The sequence below is a fragment of the Anomalospiza imberbis genome, chromosome 21 (assembly GCF_031753505.1).
Source record: "Anomalospiza imberbis isolate Cuckoo-Finch-1a 21T00152 chromosome 21, ASM3175350v1, whole genome shotgun sequence".
Lineage (NCBI taxonomy): Eukaryota > Metazoa > Chordata > Aves > Passeriformes > Viduidae > Anomalospiza > Anomalospiza imberbis.
Genome location: NC_089701.1, coordinates 3664419 through 3681336, shown reverse-complemented (window position 1 = coordinate 3681336; position 16918 = coordinate 3664419). Strand labels below are relative to the sequence as shown.

General features: G+C 54.7%; 1 protein-coding gene across 3 annotated transcripts; it reads left to right on the top strand.

Annotated features, from left to right (window-relative positions):
• Nucleotides 1-1457: 1457 nt before the first annotated feature.
• On the top strand, nucleotides 1458-16378 carry DBH (dopamine beta-hydroxylase). 3 transcript variants are annotated; one of them, XM_068211112.1, is made up of 12 exons: nucleotides 1458-2646; nucleotides 4699-4845; nucleotides 6100-6357; nucleotides 7732-7908; nucleotides 8583-8685; nucleotides 9929-10095; nucleotides 10800-10943; nucleotides 11038-11076; nucleotides 11876-11935; nucleotides 12665-12792; nucleotides 13232-13391; nucleotides 14419-15156. In XM_068211112.1, exons 1-12 carry the CDS (start codon nucleotides 2215-2217, stop codon nucleotides 14473-14475), a joined length of 1872 nt encoding a protein of 623 aa, XP_068067213.1. In that variant the 5' UTR covers nucleotides 1458-2214; the 3' UTR covers nucleotides 14476-15156. The 3 variants fall into 3 exon arrangements, with proteins under 3 accessions (XP_068067213.1, XP_068067211.1, XP_068067212.1); XM_068211111.1 differs by lacking the exon at nucleotides 14419-15156 and adding an exon at nucleotides 15759-16378 and having other exon boundaries at nucleotides 1646-2646; XM_068211110.1 differs by lacking the exon at nucleotides 14419-15156 and having other exon boundaries at nucleotides 13232-13937.
• The last annotated feature ends 540 nt before the right edge of the window (nucleotides 16379-16918 follow it).

The window sequence follows — 16918 nt, the reverse complement described above, 5'->3', positions numbered from 1 at the left end:
ATCTTTTCTGCCTGGAGAAGGGCGCGGAAAGTCTCATCTCCAGCACAGGGACCAGCACAGTCCTGCCGGCGTTCCCTTCCTCAGGAGCTCCCACAGGGGCACCAAGCGGCTGCTCTGCCTTGGAGGAAAGGGCAGGACCCAGGGCTCCCACCCCACAGCCCTCCCGCGGGACGCTGCTCCCGGATGGTCCGAGTTTCCAAGTCAGGAAACTCTGCCGTTTCTACAGCTCCTTGAAGTCTTAAAATAAACACCCCAGCAACGAGTGGAAAGCTGGATCCACACTCCTTGCCGGGATTTATGAGCCACGACTCCGGAGAAACTGAAGGGGAGGAGAGGGAGACATGTACATAATTTTTTTTCTCTCTCTTCCCAGCGCTTATCTGCAAAGTTCAGCTGTTTTCAAGCTGACCTGCCCGTGTTCTGCTGTTCCACTGCAAATTCCTCCTGTACAGGAGAGCTCAGGAACTCCACTTGCACACGCCAGCAACCTGGGGTTTCATCTCTGATAGAGGGAGGCAGAACTTGTTAGCTGAGGACCCCCTCCTGCCCCCGGCGAGGATCACTTTGCCTTCCTGCCGTGCTTGGCAGCTCAGCTTCTTCTCTTTACAATGAGGAAACGAAGCCAAGAGAGGAGGACATGTGGGTGAATCTGCTTGGAGGAGATCAGGGATAAGGAAGGACAAAAATCTGTTCTATGGGGTTTTGTAAGGCAGCCAGACTTGAGTAATGCTCGAGCACCAGGGCTGGGGGATGAGGGACATCCATCTGATGCCTTCAGAGTGTCCAGGAATGAGCCCAGGAGCCTCAGGAAAAGGGGAAAATGCTGCATCCTCCTTCAGGAAGGTGAAGAGAGCCGTGGATGGGGTGAGGTGCAGATCCAGGAACGGCTCCAGTGAACAGAACCCCAGAGATGCCATGCTGGGAGCATTCCCAGGCAGCTCCAGCGACCTCCTGCTAGCCAGACGTGCTTTTGAGGCTTTTAAGCAGCAGTGGGAGGGCTGGTGTGGGACTGGGCTGTGCACTGGAGTCACTGGAGGAGGGATGGGGCTGAGGGACGCTCCTCTGGGAGAGCTCAGCTCTCCATCCTTCCCTGTGCCTTGGCCTTTTGCCTGGTGGGGCTGAATGAGAGAGCAAACCCTGCGAGCAGCAGGTCACCCGGCAAGGAGAGAGGGCCGGGATCAATTGACGCATTCCTGAGTAATGGTTGTGTCTTAGGACAGTAAAACCTCCTCGGGTTTAACGTGGAGATGCTGGCATTGATGACTCATGGAAACGCCGAGCCGAATCCATTTCCTCTCTTACACGGGGCTGCGGGAGGCGGGTGTGCCCCTGTGACATTGCTGCAAGGACCAGCAGAGAAAGCCGAGCCCCGGAGGGGACCCCAGGGGACACCCGACAGCACGGCCCGGCACGAGAGGTGGCATTAATAAACAACAAACAGGCTCGCAGGCTAAAGCCAGCCAGTGTGTGTGTGTGTGTGCACACATCAAAGAGCTCCAGGCAGTTCGTTGTAATTCCAATTAACATGGGAAAGTTAATAACCAAAAGAGAATCCATCAGATTTTAAATAAATGGGAAGCAGGAGGGGGAGAGACTAAAGGTGTCTTTAAACTGGAGCCAAGGTCCCCGTTGCTACAAAGAAATAACAAATATTGAATATATCCAGTGGTTTGGGCAGGTGGGGGCTTCAGTGGGTACAAAGCGGGGTGGGAGAGGAGCTGGGCTTTGCTGGGTTTGAAAGGGCCAGAATTAAATCCCACAAAGGCCAAAAACAAGAGGAGAGAGGAGAGGAGACATCTCTTTTCTTGCTGTTTTGGGGAAATCAGCATTTCCTTTGGCATTGAGCTTTGCAGGGAAAATATTTCAAACCCTGTCAGTATTATTTAATGCCTGGGATCTCAGGCAAGGCTCAGGGTCCTTTGTTCTCATGTCTGGCCACCTTTGGGTGATCCCAGGCTGGGTTGTGTGGACACCCAGGACAAAGGCACCATGAGCAGTGCAGAGCATGTCCACGAGGGCTCAGCCTGTGAGCAAACAGCCCTTCCCAGCCACTAAGGAAGATTTAAGAGCCAATCACATCAGCCCAGTCAAACCCAATTGCTATTGATAATGTCCATGTGCAATTAGAGCCAATTAAGGGGAGACAGCAGATGACAAGTGTTTGGCCAGGAGCTGACGGGGGTCAATACACCAGTCCAATTTCCCAACAACTAAATGCAATTAAAGAGTATCACTTACCCGGCTTGCCCAGGAGGGCCAGCACATAAATGGGCACGGCCAGGTGCCGGGTGCCGTCCTGGCAGGATGCAGAGCTCCAGGAACAAGCCCTGCTCCTGCCCCAGCCTCAAGCTGCGGGAGGTGGCATCCATGTACTTCACCATGGTGGCAGCGTTCCTGGTCATCCTGGTGGTGGCCCTGCAGGGCTCGGCGCCCCGCCAGAGTGATTTCCCCTACAAGGTGCCCCTGGATCCCCAGGGGCTGCTGGAGCTCTCGTGGAATGTCAGCTACCCCGAGCAAGCCGTGCATTTCCAGCTCCTCATCAGGGAGCTGCACTTCGGGCTCCTCTTCGGGATGTCGGACAGGGGCGAGTTTGAGAACGCGGACCTGGCCGTGCTCTGGAGCGACGGGCACAACTCCTACTTTGGGGTGAGTCACCTGTGTGTTTGCATGGATGCTTTTGGGGCTCCCTCCCCGTGAATGCAGCTCTCTGAATCTGGCTCGTGGTTTGGTAGAGTGGGGTACAGGGGAACACGCTGGGCCAGCCCCACCGCTCAGGGTCCAGAAGGTCTTGGTGGTTTCTTCCCCAGATCAGATCCACACTGGGGGTTAAGCCAAAAGAGAAAAGAATAAACCCAGCAGCACATCAGCAAGGCTGAGGGAGCCAGGAGCTGGGTGTCTCTGCTGTGTTTAGCTGCAAAGACACACACACAGAGGATGCATCAACACCCTGCTTCACTCGTGTGCTGCTGCCAGCCACATTAAAAATTAATCACAGCTCCCATTAATGGTTCTGAGATAGGGCAAAAGTCACCAGGCAGTGAGGCTGCTCCTGCCAGCAGGAAGAACCCAGCTGAGAGTTGCATCCAGAGGGATCAACAGGATAACAGGGCACCCTGGGGTGCTGTCAGAAATTAAAGGTGCAAATGTATTTGGGAAAACTGATTTCCAGCTGTGTCGTTTGCTGTTGCTGCTGCAAACTCCGTCCTTCCTGCCACCGTCTGTTTCTTGGGTTCCTGTCTGGGTGGTTTTCCCAGCCCTGGGCTCTCCAGCCCTGTCCCCAGCCCACCACATCAGGCTGACTGCGATTGTGCTTGGCTGCAGAAACCAATTCCCATTTTTGCCCGTGTGAGGCTTTCCAGTAAGTTAAATTTTACCTCTCTGCTTACTTCAAATTAACCATAAAACATATTCTTTCGCAATCAGCCGCAATGTGATCCGCAGTGTAATGAAAGCATGAAAAGAAGGGTTTATTATCTGCGCTGTTTTCCTGCTAATTACCAGCCTTTCAGGGTCTGTGGTGGGCCAAATGCTCCAGGATTTCACAGCATCATGTTAAGAAAACATAAAGGAACATTTCTGATCTGCCTTCCTGTGCTCACCCAAAGACAAACAGAAACACACAGCAGCACTCGGGTTTTCTCTTTCACTTGGTGCTGAGCAGCATCCTGCAAGGAGATCTCTATAAATCTCTCCAGCCCTGCTTTTCTCTCTCCCAGCAGCTTTTCTTCTGGATAAGTGTGTCGGCTGTTAAAAAGATCCACATTTGTTCAGCCCCCCATGTACTATGAGATTAACTTGCACTCCATATTCCTACGAAAACAAATGTCATGAGAGCTCCACGGAGCTGATTTCCCTCTCCCCCTCTAAGGACAATATGTTCTGGAAATATGACTCTATAGCTCTGGCTGAAATGATGCCAAGTTGCTTCATCCTTTTTATTCTGGTTTTCCCTCCCAAGATAAGAGAACCAGTGCCACTTGTGTACATACAGCCAGCTACTTCCTGGGTGCCTTTTCTGAGTAAACAGGAGACCCACAGGAGAAACAAAATATCAGAGAAACAACCCTGATCAAATCCAAATTATCACAGGATTTTTATACTCCAAACCTTCAAACCCTGAGGCACAGGAATACCTTGCTGCTTTGCTTCTTGGGGTAGCTTTGTCACCATCCTCTACAACAAGCAGTTTTTGGGAGGCCGTGCTGGGCTGCCAGAACAATCTGACCACAAAAAATTTAAGGATTTTGCAGAAGGGCAGCAATTTCTAGGGCTGACATTACAGCCCAGCAAGGGTCTGATCTTAAATTGAGGGAGGCTGGTTTGTGCCAAAGGTTTTGGAGAGCCCAGCACCCCCTTCCACAGGGCCCTCCCAAGACAAACACACCCAAAACAAGCACAGACCAACCCAACACCTTCACATGTCCCTGGGGCTTTCCTCCCTCCCTTCCCAGCCTTTCCCCACTCACATCTCAGCTTGTAAAGGTCTTTCTGCAGACTGTTAGTGCTGGGTCAGGTGTTTCCCAGGTCTGTCTGAACACCAGGGATTCTGTAGCATGGATCTGCCCAGGAGGTGCTGGAGGTGGACATGAACCAAAACACAGGCATCCTGCAGCTCTGGGATGCTGAGGGTGCACAGAAGGAGGACCTGTGCTACCTCTGGAGGTACCTCCAGGCTGAGCAGGCTGCTCTCTCTCACAGGATGCCTGGAGCGACGCCAAGGGGCAGCTCCACATGGATTCCCAGCAGGACTACCAGCTCCTCGGGGCTCACAGGGCTCCTGAGGGGCTCTACCTCCTCTTCAGAAGAGCCTTCAGCACCTGTGACCCCAAGGACTACCTGATAGAGGTATGGCATGGCCCTCACCCTGCTGTGGCACCCCCAGCCCCATCCCTGTCCTGCAGGGCTGTGCCTGTTTGGGCACAGCATCAGGTGTTGGTGCTGTGTGAGGCAGAGAGGAAGTGAGCTACAGATGTCAGCCCTGGCCCATGAGTAATGTTTGGCACCATCTATTCACAAGCCCTTCAAAAGCTCTCTCAAGTGGAGCTTTTAGCTCGTTTGCATCAGCAGCTCCTGTTGAACATGCATTGGGTCTATATAAATCCTTCCTGCATCACTCTGCTTGACAGTCTGGAGCCAACTGTTGGGAGTGTCACAAAGAGGGGTTGGTGTATCAACAGGAGGCAAACAGGAGCGTGGTGACAGGAGCTGGGACAAAGGGACAGCAAATAGAGGTGCTGCTCCGTGCTCCTGCGTGGCTCGGTGACGTCTCCCTGGCTCTGCATCCACCACTCCTCTCTGAGCTGGGATATGGGGTAAACCTTCCCAGTGGGGGATGTCAGACAGCTCAGGAGCTCAGCTACAGGCCCTGGAATCAGTGCAAGGCTCATCTCACATGAAAGCCTTTGTGGGCAGGATATTTTAGAGCCAACGTGGGCACAGAGTGTCCTCGAGTTTTTGCTGCTAGCGCTCAAAAGCTTCTCTTGTGGTGAGAAGTGTCTGTCGTCTGCCAAAACACTGAGAGCCCTGGAGGGAGCAATCTGTGTGTGTGAGCCACGAAAACACTTGCTGGTCTTTATTCTCTGATCCTTCAGGAAAAGATTGTTCTCTTTTTCCTTTCTCCCTTATCTCCTGTCCAGAGCTCTCAGCATTTTTGTTTGCAGTAGACTTTCAGCAGAGCTTCTTGTGGTGCCTTCCCCCTGAAAAGAAGCTGGAAGAAAAGGGAGGACTTCAGGGAGAAGTTTTGTTTCTGCTGTTACCCCCCCAGGCCATTGCTGGGCTGCAGGGGAGGATGAGCCCTGCACTGATGGGTTTGTCCCAGCCTGGAGCTCATGAGGGGCTTGGAAGGAGCAAAAAGGATGTGTCACCCTTGTGGAATTGATGGGGAACCTGCTCGGGAACCCTCAGTGACCACATCAGCCAGAAAAATACCCTGGGATGTAGAGCTTTCCTGGGACAGCACAGCAGAGTGAGCTGCTGGTGCAGTCAGGGTGGGGTCACAAGACCCATTTCTGGGTTCATGCCACCAGTGCTGGTGCTAATGGTCCATGCAGCTCCTGTTCTGCATGAAAAACCCACAGATCTATTCTGCTCTGGCTTCAGGATGGCACCGTGCACCTGATCTACGGCATCCTGGAGAAACCCGTGCGTTCCCTGCAGGCCATCAACATCTCTGCCCTCCACGGGGGGCTGCAGAGGGTGCAGCTGCTAAAACCCAACATCAGCATCCCTGAGCTGCCCAGAGACTTGAAGACCATCGAGATAACAGCCCCAGATGTTGTCATTCCCAGCCAGGAGACGACCTACTGGTGTTACATGGCAGAACTCCCAGAGGGCTTCCCCAAACACCACATCATCATGGTAAGAGGCAGGAGAAGAGGGCTGCTTTCCCCAGGGTGGATCAGTAATTATGTTCACATCCTGCAAATTCTATGTCACAGGGAGCCTTTCAGACCCTGACATCCAAATGTGGTCCCAAAACCTCTTCCAGGTCCACCCCACCAGTCAGTAGGATCCTCTTGTCTCCTAGAGTGTCTCAGCAGGAGGGGACCAGGTAATGTTTTCCCACCTGGCACATCCAGCAGGTTCCAGGGCAGGCTCAGATCTGACTCCCTGCAGAAGGAACAGACCCACAGCAGGATTTTGGCACACAGAGAGCCATGAGGAGCATAAAACCACAGGAAACAAAGGAAAGGACTGATGAGAGCAGGGCAGAGCCAGTCAGGATGTGAACTGGCATCTAAAAGATGAGGCATAGTCTGAAAAAAGAGAGTTACAGACGTAAATGCAACTTGTGGGCATTGCCAGACGTGTTGCATGGGCCATCTCCTGCAAAGGAGAGGCAGAAACCTGCTGGCAACCCCGAGGAAAGGATGGGAGAGCACCCAGCAGGTGTGGGGGTGGCTCAGGAGGTGACCTGGCACACCCAGAGTCAAAACCACACCACGGGGATGAGGAAAACCTTCAGACACTCGAGCTGCAGCGAGCGCTGAGTGGTTTCGAGGGGAGAGACGGCGCTGCAAAGGAAGGCTCAGAAGGAGGATTTTCTCCCTGACAGATGGTGTGAAGTGAATCATCTGTGTGTAAGTAAGAAGTGTGTAACTCCTGATACCTTCCCGCTGCTGCAGATCACTTCTACAGCTGGCACTTTTAGCCAGAGATGTTCCTCAGGCTTGAGTCACTCTCTCTACCCCAAATCCCCCTCCCCGTGCCCCAAGCAGCTGCTGGACAGAAACAAAACCCAAGGGCTGCAGGCAGAGCTACAACAACAACACAGCCAGGACTCTCTGTAGGAAAAAACAACATCCCCAGGGCCACCTTTGCCCCTGGTAAAGGATTCAGTCATCACAAAACAGACCAAGATCTTCTGCTGATCCCCCTCTCTTGCTGGAGAAAGGATGACCTGGCTCTCTGTGGGTTCAGGTGGGCTCTGGGTTGGTCCCTAAGCCAGCCAAGAAATTAAACATTTCCACAACTGACCTAAATGCTCCAGTGGCACTAATAACATATTGTTTCTCCTGTGAAGTACCCCAGTGCTTAACTCTGCCATAAGCAAAATATGGGGTGAAAGCTCTTGGCCCTTGGTGCCTCATGCCCTGAGCAACCTTCCCTCCCCATCCTGCGGCAGAAACTGGGACCAGGTCACAGATATTCCTGCCCTGGCTCCTGAGGGAGCCTGCAGGCCCCAGGGATGGGCTCTCAGTGTGTCCTCTCCTCCTTGGACCTGCCTTGCAGTACGAGCCAGTGGTCACGGCGGGCAACGAGGCTCTTGTGCACCACATGGAGGTTTTCCAGTGTGCCGCCCAGTTCGACAGCTTCCCCCACTACAACGGGCCCTGCGACTCCAAGATGAAGCCAGACCGACTCAACTACTGCAGGCACGTGCTGGCAGCCTGGGCCATGGGGGCACAGGTGGGTGTGACAAGGGACACGTCCCCCTGGGTGACAACGGCCCTGCTGCCTCCCAAACCTTCCCGGTGCCACTTTGGGGTTGCCCTCGCCCTGTTCTCTGCTGGGGCTTGGCTTCAGCCCTGTCTGAGCTTCCCAGCCCCTCCTGGGATTTCCTACTTCCCCCCCCCAGCTCTCCTCCTCTTTGGTGCCATAAATCAGTGGGGTGGGACACTGGAACAGCTCCCCAGGGAACGGTCACGGCCCCAAGCCTGAGGGAGCTCAAGGAGGTTTTGGACAACACTCTCAGGCTCTTGTGGGATTCCTGGGGCTGTCCTGTGCAGGGCCAAGAGCTGGATTTTGATGATCCTCATGGTCCCTTCCAACTCAGGGATTCCTGGGGCTGTCCTGTGCAGGGCCAAGAGCTGGATTTTGATGATCCTTTTGTGGGTCCCTTCCCACTCAGGGTATTTTATGATTCTATGACAGCATTCAAGAGTTGTGCCACTGCACATGAAATGAGAGAGGCTTTTGGAAGCAAGGGCAGCTCTCCAAGCACAACCAAGGGCACAAGTCACGTCCCTCAGCCCATGGTGTGGGTCAGGATTACGCCCACACATCATTCTCTTAGGCTTTCCAGCCTTGCTCCCAGGAATGCCACCCCGCTGCTCCCCTAACACCCTCCCTTCTGCTTCCAGGCTTTCTATTACCCTGAAGAAGCAGGTCTTGCCTTTGGTGGCCCAGGCTCCTCCAGATATTTGCGTCTGGAGATCCATTACCACAATCCCCTGGTGTTCAAAGGTGAGGGGCTGTCCTTTGTGTTACCTGTTAGACCATGGCAGGAGAGCTGGGGGAATTCCAGGCAAGGATTGGCACCTTCTGAGGAGGCCTCTGGCCTAAATCATGGCCCCGTTCTCAACTCTGTGGAGAGCTGATGGTCCAGATCTGTCCCTGCAGGAAGAATCCATTAAATCCCCACCACCCTGCTGCGTTTCTGGTCTCAGCAAAGTCATCCTCACTGAAGTGCATGCCCAGAGGTGGGGAAGGATGCTTGGGAAAGGAGCCTGCAGGCAGAAAATTACCCTCACAGAGCTCGTGCAAAGATGTAATCCGGGGCAACACCAGGATCCAGCTGGGCTGTCTCAGGAGTGCCCCCAGTTTCCACACAAGGTGGTGGGGAGTGGCTTCATCAGCTCTGTCAGCTGGTTATGTTGATTATAGATTCAGTGGGGCTGGGTCTGAGCTCAGAGCAAGAGTGACAGCAGTGCCAAGTCACCAGAGAGACCAGGCTGCCTGGGGAGGGGGGATGTGGATGTTGATTCCTGTTCTCCTGCTTCGATAACATTGTCAGGAGACACATTGGGGAAAAAAAAGGATTCCAAACAACCCAGTTTCTTCATTAACATAAAAACAAGCAGCTTCTTGACTACCCAAGGATATTTTTAGGAGGCCAGAGCATATGTACTGTGGATCAATCATAGCACATTCGGCAACTCGAGAAGAAACATGGCTATAAATACAGAGTTCACATCTTCCATCATTCATCTGCTTTTGCGTGTTAACCAATAGTGTCTCCCCCGTTATTCTTATCCCTGGGTGGGCTCCAGCCTGGAGACAGGGAGCTCAGAGCTGGCCTGAACCCCTCCTGGCCTATGGACCCTGCTTTTTCCCCTTGCCTATGTGGCCTTTTGGGATTTTGGGATTAAAGATGTTGCAGTGAGCCACATTCCTGAGGGAGTCCTCCACAGCACCCCATGCTCTGTCCTTCTGCTTTGGGCTCTCCAAGGGCACCCCTTACCTTGCTGTCCTGGGACAATTCAGCCTCAGGTCAGTGCCCTCACCAGGGAACCAGGTGCACCTGGGGCCACTCAGTGAAGTCTTGCACAAAAATCTGCAGGATTTAAAACAATTTCAAACAGAGGACGGAAGCTGGGAGCGAGAGGCTCCCCACATCAGCCCAGCATCGTTTTTCACCTGTCCCTTTTTCTTTCACCCTTTTGACCTTGACCCTGCAGTGACTTGTCCTTGTCCCCTGGCCCACCAGGTCGCCGTGACTCCTCGGGGATCCGGCTGTACTACACGGCCACCCTTCGTCCCTACGACGCCGGAATCATGGAGCTGGGCTTGGTGTACACCCCAGTGATGGCCATTCCCCCTGGAGAGGACAGCTTCATCCTCACGGGATACTGCACTGATAAATGCACCCAGCTGGTGAGTGCCTGTCCCCTCTGGCCTGGCAGCACCTCAGAGGAGAAAGGCTGCCCGTGGCTTTTCCCTGGCTCCAGGCAGCACCAACCTCCAGGCTGCCAATTTGAAGTTTTAAACTCACACTCGCGAGGTAGTGCTGGAAAGAAAAATCTGCTGTGTACAATAAACAGAGAGCAGCTGCTTGGGATGTGCTGAATCCCCCTGGAAGCAGCTCTCCTGGGGAGCCATCTGCTCCAGCTCCCTGGGGTACCATTCCCATAAAACTCACTGCCGAGCTGGCCGTGGCCCAGTGGTGCTTTCCCTCACAGGGCTGGGAGATTTGGCTCCTGCTCCCGGGGAGCTTGCCAAGAGCTCCCTCAAAGATGGTTCCAAAGGGCCCACCTTGCTTTCTCAGGGGAGCTTTGGTGTGTGTTTTTTTAGGGCTTACCCACAAGGAATCATTTGTGCCGCCACTAACGAGGGCAGGGAAGGAAGCAGGATCTGCCTCAGCTGCTCCTGCTGCCCCAGAGCGTTGGTTTGGCAGCAGTGAGGGTTTGTCCCTCTGCAAGGAGCTCACTGAGATGCTCTTCCAGGGGTACAGCGATCCCCTAAACCCCATGTGAGAGCCAGAACAGGGACAGCGAGTTCCCAGCACACAGATGTGAGGCAGGGGAGAGGGGACAGGGGCTCCCACGGGGGCTTGAGCTGTCCTTCCTTCCTTCCCCCAGGCTCTGCCCGCTGCTGGCATCCGCATCTTCGCCTCCCAGCTCCACACACACCTGGCAGGGAGGAAAGTGGTGACGGTGCTGTCCCGGGACGGGAGGGAGCGGCAGGTTGTGAACGCCGACGGCCACTACAGCCCTCACTTCCAGGTACTGGGGCTGCAGGGGGCACGGCTGGCTGTCACCCCTGGGCACAGTGCCACTGTGGCACTGCTCTGATGTGTCCCCTTCCCTCCCCTCCCAGGAGATCCGCATGCTGAAGGAGGTGGTCGCAGTTTTTCCGGTGAGTTGCTCCAAAAAAACGTTCCAAACAGCACGTCCTGATCCCATGGCCCTGAGTCCCCTGCCTCTTTCCACCATCCCAGCCCATCTGGGGACTCCCAGGGGGGCTGGAGCGAGGGTCCCTGGGTCATATGTGCCATCTCCACGCAGATACTTTGGGGACAGCCAGGCCCCCTCTCAGATGGCACAGAATTGGTGTGTGGGCAGCCAGGAGCTAAATGAGGCTCCTAATTTAGCTGGGCTTCGTCTGGCAGAGGGAGGCTCCTCAGGGGGTGAGGATAAACCATGGTGCTGCCCTGTGGCCTTGCTTGATGGAAGAAGAGGAAGAGATTCGGCATCAGAGTGGGAGTGGGTGGAAAAACAGGGGTGGAACCGGCCCCAGGGCTCTTCAGATGGGGAAGGACCTGACTGCAAAGCTGGGGGCAGCTCCTGGAGCTGCTGTGCCCCATGAGGCTGCTCAAAGCACTCAGCACCCGCTGGAACCGTGCCCAGGGCTGTCCCCGTGGTCCTCAGCACCGACTGTGGCAGGGAGGCTGTTGTGCCATCAAGTCACCTCCTGTTTTGGCACTTCAAACTCTTGCCTAAGTGCAATTTTAAGGTGTTTTCAACCCTGCAGAAATTCTTTTAAAGTGAGGAAAGTGGGAAACACCATCCCTGGGATGCAGCCCTGGGGAATCTCCGCAGGGGATGCAGATTTAGCACGGACTCCTGAGGGGTTGCAGGCTCCTGGTATGGGGAGTAGAGATTTCTACATGGAACACTCCCCAGTCCCTAAATTTTCCTGTGTTTGATCCCCCCAGGGTGATGAACTCATCACCACCTGCACATACAACACCGAGGATCGGAGCAGAGCCACCGTGGTGAGTGCAGGGGCAGCTCCCCTGCCTTTGGGGGCAACCCAGGGTGGGTTGGGGGCACCCCCAGAGTGGGCACCTGCATGAAGCCAGGCTGAATCACAGCCAGAAGCAAAGGGAGGGTGGGAAGAAGGGAACTCACAAGGCTCTGCTGCCTGCAGCGGGGATGTGAAGGTGCTAATTGTGAAGTAGCATGTGTCACTCTAATTCCCATCACAAACTGTTCCACCAGGGATTAATTGTAATTAAAGAGAAGTGGCATTTTTTGACAGTGCATGTTATTTCCTTACATAGGCAGTGGGAAAAGAAATATAAAAGAGCCTGTCAGAGGTACCATCAACAGGGACAAGGCTAAATATAGCAGAGGGATTATAGGAAATCTGCATTTTAATGTAAACCACACGGTCTAGCCTGGAAGTCTGTCCTTGCATAGAGGGCAGACAAGCAGAGAGCTGCCCATGCCATGCACCTGAAGGGGTGTGAATGCCTATCTCTATCATCTCTATCCATCTCTATCTCTATGATCTCTATCTCTATCTCTATCTCTATCTCTCTTTATCTATCTAGAGATCCAGATATCCAGATACAGATCTAGACAGAGATTTTAGCTATAGATCCATGTGAGTGTGCACCCAGAGGTGTGAGCTCTGTGCCCCCCTGCCCTCCCTGCCCCTGTGCCGCCCCAGCAGGGCACAGCCAGGCCCCGCTTCCATCCCCTTCCTGCCTGTGCCACAGGGAGGGTTTGGCATCCTGGAAGAGATGTGTGTGAACTACGTGCACTACTACCCCCAGACCCAGCTGGAGCTGTGCAAAAGCGCTGTGGATCCGGGCTACCTGCACCGGTACTTCAACCTCGTCAACAGGTAAAGAGCCCCTGCACAGCGGGGCTGGGGGCACAGGGACCACTGGTACAACAGCCAAACCCAGGGTTTTGAGGATGACTGTGAAGTGAGAACCACCAGGAAGGGAGGGAGGGACATCTCAGCAAGAGTCAGTGTGTGGCTGAGCGCATAATGCAAAATATTCCTTATAACCCGAGGCAGACTCCAAGGATCCATGCCAGGGGAGGAGGCTGCAGCCCATCCACCCATGAGGAGAGGGGAGATGCTGACCTTGCACAGGGTGTCCTACCCACGGGCTGGTCCCAAATGCTGCCCTGCAGGTGCTGGCTGCTCCAGGCTGTCCCTGTGCCCAGCGCTGCCCTCAGAGCCATTCCAGGTTCAGGAAGGGAGGAATTGGTCACATCCAGCTCTGGAAGGGCACAGCACTGCTGTGCTTCAGCCTGGCCTTTCTCCTGCCCAGGTTTAACAATGAGGAGATCTGCATGTGCCCAGAGGTGTCTGTCCCACAGCAGTTTTACTCCATCCCCTGGAACACGTTCAACAGGGATGTGCTGAAATCCCTCTACGGCTTTGCTCCAATCTCCATGCACTGCAACAAATCCTCCGCTGTCCGGTTCCCGGTAGGTACAGCCTCACTCCCAAAGCTTCCCTGCAGGATTCCCAGATGTAAGGTTGGGTCTGTGGTGCTCAGGACACATCCAAACCCAGCAGGCTCAGGGCAGGGGGCTGGAGCTGCCTGGAAATCCCTGGCATCAGATGGACACGGAGCCCAACCCAGCCCTGTGCTTAGACAATATATCAGGAGCCCACCATGGAAGCTCCCAACCAGATCCAATTAGGAGATGCATTTGCATAAAGTGATTTGGAGGCTGCTTTTGTTGACTGTTAAAGTAGGGCCAGATCCAAGGAGAAACGTGAGGTGGTTTTTAGGATTTTGGCAAATCACCCCAGGTCCCAGCAGAGCGAGCTCATTACACACAGCATCTGTGCAGCTTCCAAATGTGGCGATCCAGCAAAACGTGAAGGATAAAGGACTGGGAGGGCTTTAAAATTAAACCAGGCCTAGAGATGAGGAACATGACGATGATGGTGGTGAAGATTTAAAACCACTGCTGGCATCAGCTTCCAACGCCATTTATCAGTGTAATAAATTTGGATGACGCCTTGTGCCTGGATCCAGTGCTATCCACTGCAGCACAGGAGCGTGCTGAGCTGATTGCAGGGATGACCATCAGCTTTCTGCCACTGTATATTTCCTTTAGCAAAGTTTCACTCTGAAGTGGTCAGAAACCTTTCCAGTTTCCTGGAACTGGACACCAGGCACCTCAGCCACGCAGAGCTTTGCTGCAGGGACAGAAGTGGTGCAGAAGTTTTGTGCAGCAGCAGGATTATGAATTAAACCTCCTAATTTATGACCCAGACAACTCCCTTGATTTCAGAGAGGTCTTGGGGGCTGTCAGGAAGGGGCTCGAGCAGACCAGAGCCAATGCTGGCACAAACTGGGTCATGAGCATCGCAGTGAGGGTGAAGGAGCCTCTGCTGCGCTGGTGTTTCAGAGCGAGCCCCACTTGGAGACATCTCATTTATTCCATGCTGTTTCTGCCAAGAGAAAAGCACCAGCTTCTAATTAAGCTCATGTTTTTGCAGTTCAGTGACCCCAAATTTGATGATTTCTGGAAGGAACTGAGTGCTGTTAATTACTGAGCCAAATCTCAAGGTAGCGCTTGTGAGCGGCAGCGGGGACCGTGCCGTCCCCAAGTTCCCCTGCACCCACAGGGGCTCACAGTAAACTCTGTTCAGATTTCAACTCGAAAGCACTGAAAACAACAACTATCAAGACACTCCACATGCCTTTGATCTCTCCAAAAAGCAGGCTTAGGCTTCGGGATGTATCAGCAGGGCAGACGCCGCAGCAGATGGGCTCAGGGCTGGAGCCGAGCCCTGGAGCAGGCGCACCCTAAGGATGCTTAACTGCTCCCCTAAACCATAAGGGTACAGGAGAGGAATTGTTCCTCCAGCTGGTGCTCCCCTGCAATGCTGTCCCCTCTCTGGTCACTCCCCATGAGCTTTGGAAAGGTCCCTCCATCCCACTCCATCTTTCCCCAGGGTTTTCCCGGTGCCAGTGCCAGCTCTGGCCCATTTCGCTTGACATACCAGGAGAAATTTCAGCTGAAAACATAAATTCTACTTTCATCTTGCTGATGACTCACGGCTCTACCTCTCCTCTCCAGACCTCCCTCCTCCTGCTCACGCTGTGGCTCAGCCTCTCGCTGACATTTCCGCACGAACACGCAGCTGGCAGCCCAACCAGAGCTTCACCACCCTGGAGCTGAGCCCCCCGTGCCCTCCCAGCCCTGCCCACCTCTCCACCGGCCACCAGGCCAGGCCAACGTCACATCTGACTTAAATCCTGCTCAGCAGGCTCAGCCCCGGGCACTGCCCGCCCCTGGCAGGTTGCTCTTTGCAGGCCAAGGTGTTGCCAGGGATGCACAGGGTGAGGGGATTTGTCCTGGCCGTGGTCACTGTGAGCCCTGACGGCTGTGACAGCCCTTCCACGGCACCTCAGCCAGGTTGCTGCATCCCTCCTGCTCCACGGGCACATCCCTGCTGGAAATTCCTGCCAGCACCTGGTCAGGGAGCGTTTTCCAGAGCATGGGGGGCCTGTGGGACTCCCTAGTTTCAGCTGTCTCCACCTGACTTGGCAGCTAACACTTTTTGGGGTGGAAACTCACCAGCTGGGGTGGATTTGTGGAACACCTCAGACGTCTGTGCCGCTCAGGGGATGTGTAGGTGCTTCTGCAGTAGGAATAATTAGTGATATCTCATGAGAAAACACCCTGGTTTGGGCTAAAACCCACATCAGACGTTGAAACTCGTGTCATTTCTCCAAGCAGACAGAAACACCGAGCCTCCAACACCTTCTTGGAAAGGGGAAAGCATTTCCACCCGCCGTGCTCTCAGGGCGCTGACCTTGACCTCTCTTGCAGGGCGAGTGGGAGAAGCAGCCGCTCCCCAGCATCACCGAGAGGCTGCGGGAGCCCAGCCCTCGCTGCCCGCGCCCCCCGGGGCCTCAGCCTGCTGCCCCCGTCCCCCTGCACCTGGGCCAGCTCCGGAGGGACTGACACGGTGCCTGCCACCAGGACGGGAAAGCGCCTCCAGGCAGGAGCATCCCTCCGTGGGGAACATCCCTGCCCACACAGCCATGCCAGCCGGTGCCCTGGCCCTGCCTCCGGGGGGGTTAGAGCTCAGCAGGCAGAGTTCAGGAAGCCCTCCGGGGATGGGAAGAGCTATATTTAGTGCGTTATTAGCAACGCTGGCTCTGAGTAATGCTGCTTCCCACCCCCGCAATAATAACGGCGAGGTTTGCTATTGTGCGGCCCCAGGGAGGGGGGAAGGAGCTTGTTTGCCCGCAGGGAAACTGAGGCACGGAGGGATGTGTGGGAGCAGCACAAAAGCCTTGCTGGCGTCCCACGGTCCCGCCTAGCTCAGGATGGCTCCGCAGGTGCTCCCCCATGCTGGCAGCTGTGGCAGGGATGGAGGGATGGATGGAAGGAGGAAGGGAGGGATGGAGGGAAGGAGGGGTGCCACAACACCCACCGAGCACTCCCCTCCCTCCCCTCCCCTCCCCACTCCTCCACACTCCGGATTGTTCCTCTCGATGCCACCAGATGCCAATGGCTGGGAACCAACGATACCTTTGGGATGGGGTTTGGAAAAGGGGAGGGGAGGAGGGGGAATGACAAATCTTTTGTCAGGAAAAATTGCTCCATTAAATATCTAAATGTAAAATAAATTGCTTTTTTGCTGTTGAGCTCTGAATGGAGAACATTCAGGAAAGAAGAGAGGAAGGAGGTGCTTCAGGAGAGTCCATGTCCTTCCCAGCTTGGTGCCCTGCCCTGGGACAGATGGGATCCAGGCCAAGTGGCCCCCAAATTTCCTTCCCAGCCACCTTGGGTGTAAGAGAAACCTCAGGTCAGAGCAGTGCACACCAGAAAAGCCTTTTTAAAGCAAAACCTGATCTTCTAGGCACAGAGTGGATGCCTGGCTTGGCAGGGAGGCAGCATGCTCCTTCCCTCAGAACAGAGCCACAGCCACCCCCTCCCCCTGTCCTGTGCCTGCCAGAGGCAGGGCAGCCACCTCCTACTCA

Bases quoted from the DNA above. Each gene is read 5' to 3' on its own strand.
- DBH (XM_068211110.1), top strand. From the start codon at position 2,215: ATGCAATTAAAGAGTATCACTTACCCGGCTTGCCCAGGAGGGCCAGCA. The intron at 4,846-6,099 runs GTATGGCATGGC...CTCTGGCTTCAG, and splicing joins CCAAGGACTACCTGATAGAG to GATGGCACCGTGCACCTGAT. The intron at 11,077-11,875 runs GTGAGTTGCTCC...TGATCCCCCCAG, and splicing joins AGGTGGTCGCAGTTTTTCCG to GGTGATGAACTCATCACCAC.